Source organism: Chinchilla lanigera, unplaced genomic scaffold (genome assembly GCF_000276665.1).
Source record: "Chinchilla lanigera isolate Chin_1 unplaced genomic scaffold, ChiLan1.0 scaffold00013, whole genome shotgun sequence".
Classification (NCBI taxonomy): Eukaryota; Metazoa; Chordata; class Mammalia; order Rodentia; family Chinchillidae; genus Chinchilla; species Chinchilla lanigera.
The window spans coordinates 22744933-22746082 of NW_004955414.1; the positions used below are offsets into that span (position 1 = coordinate 22744933).

General features: G+C 39.8%; 1 protein-coding gene across 1 annotated transcript in view; it reads left to right on the forward strand.

Annotated features, from left to right (window-relative positions):
* LOC102013712 (olfactory receptor 10A5) overlaps nt 1–1150 on the forward strand; it is a 43251-nt gene that overhangs the window by 482 nt on the left and 41619 nt on the right. Inside the window, exon 2 of the mRNA XM_013511738.1 lies at nt 3–301. Within this exon, the coding sequence (XP_013367192.1) occupies nt 3–301 (299 nt within the window). The remainder of the gene's footprint in view (nt 1–2; nt 302–1150) is intronic.

The window sequence follows — 1150 nt, forward strand, 5'->3', positions numbered from 1 at the left end:
AGCTTCCCGTTCTGTGCCACCAACAAAGTGAACCACTTCTTCTGTGACAGCCCCCCTGTGCTGAGGCTGGTCTGTGCAGACACAGCACTGTTTGAGATCTACGCCATTGTGGGAACGGTTCTGGTGGTCATGATACCCTGCTTGCTGATCTTGTGCTCCTACACACGCATTGCTGCTGCCATCCTCAAGATTCCATCAGCTAAAGGGAAGCACAAGGCCTTCTCCACCTGCTCTTCTCATCTCCTTGTTGTCTCCCTTTTCTATGTATCCTCCAGTCTCACATATTTTCGGCCCAAATCCAGTAATTCTCCTGAGAGCAAGAAAGTGTTATCGTTGTCCTACACTATTGTGACTCCCATGTTGAATCCCATCATCTACAGCCTGAGGAATAATGAAGTGAAGAATGCCCTCAGCCGGACCTTGCACAGGGCCCTGGGCCTCAAAAACAACACCCCATAGACATTTTCTCCCATTGTCCTTACTTCTTCATTGGACTGGAATTTAAAATTTGAAGTGGTCATTGGTAAACCGGTGTAGAAAAGGGCACCTATTGTTACCATTTGCCAAACTTGTCTGCTTTCCCAACATTGTCATATATTGGTTTTCACTGGTGCATTGATACTTTGGTGTTAACTAATAACTTGGCCAATGGGCACAAATGTGGCATTCACTGTGAATGATACAAACTCTGAACTCGAGGAAACAAACCCAGGAAATACCTCATACCTTATTTAAATTGATGTTGCCAGAATCTCTTTGGTATTTATTACATATGGTTACTTATTATCATTCCCATGTTTAAATACTGAAACAGGATCAGATGACACAGTGATCATGCAGTCATCCAGTAGTAGTGGTTGGATTTGAAGCCGAATTTCTGACATCAACTACTTTTTTCTTTCATTCTAAATTAGCTGTGAGTTATATTAACAATGCAATGAATTATTATAATCATATATAACCTTTTAAAAAGGTAACATGTAATTTATAACAAAATAAGGGGAAATTTTCCCAACCGTACCCCAAGGATTTTTGTACACAGTACTCTTATAAACTTAATTCTAATGATATTTCTCATCTAATTATGTGAACAAATCATTCTCATTACAATCTAGGGAAAGAACTGAAATGTAGAAACAAGAAAAAGTAA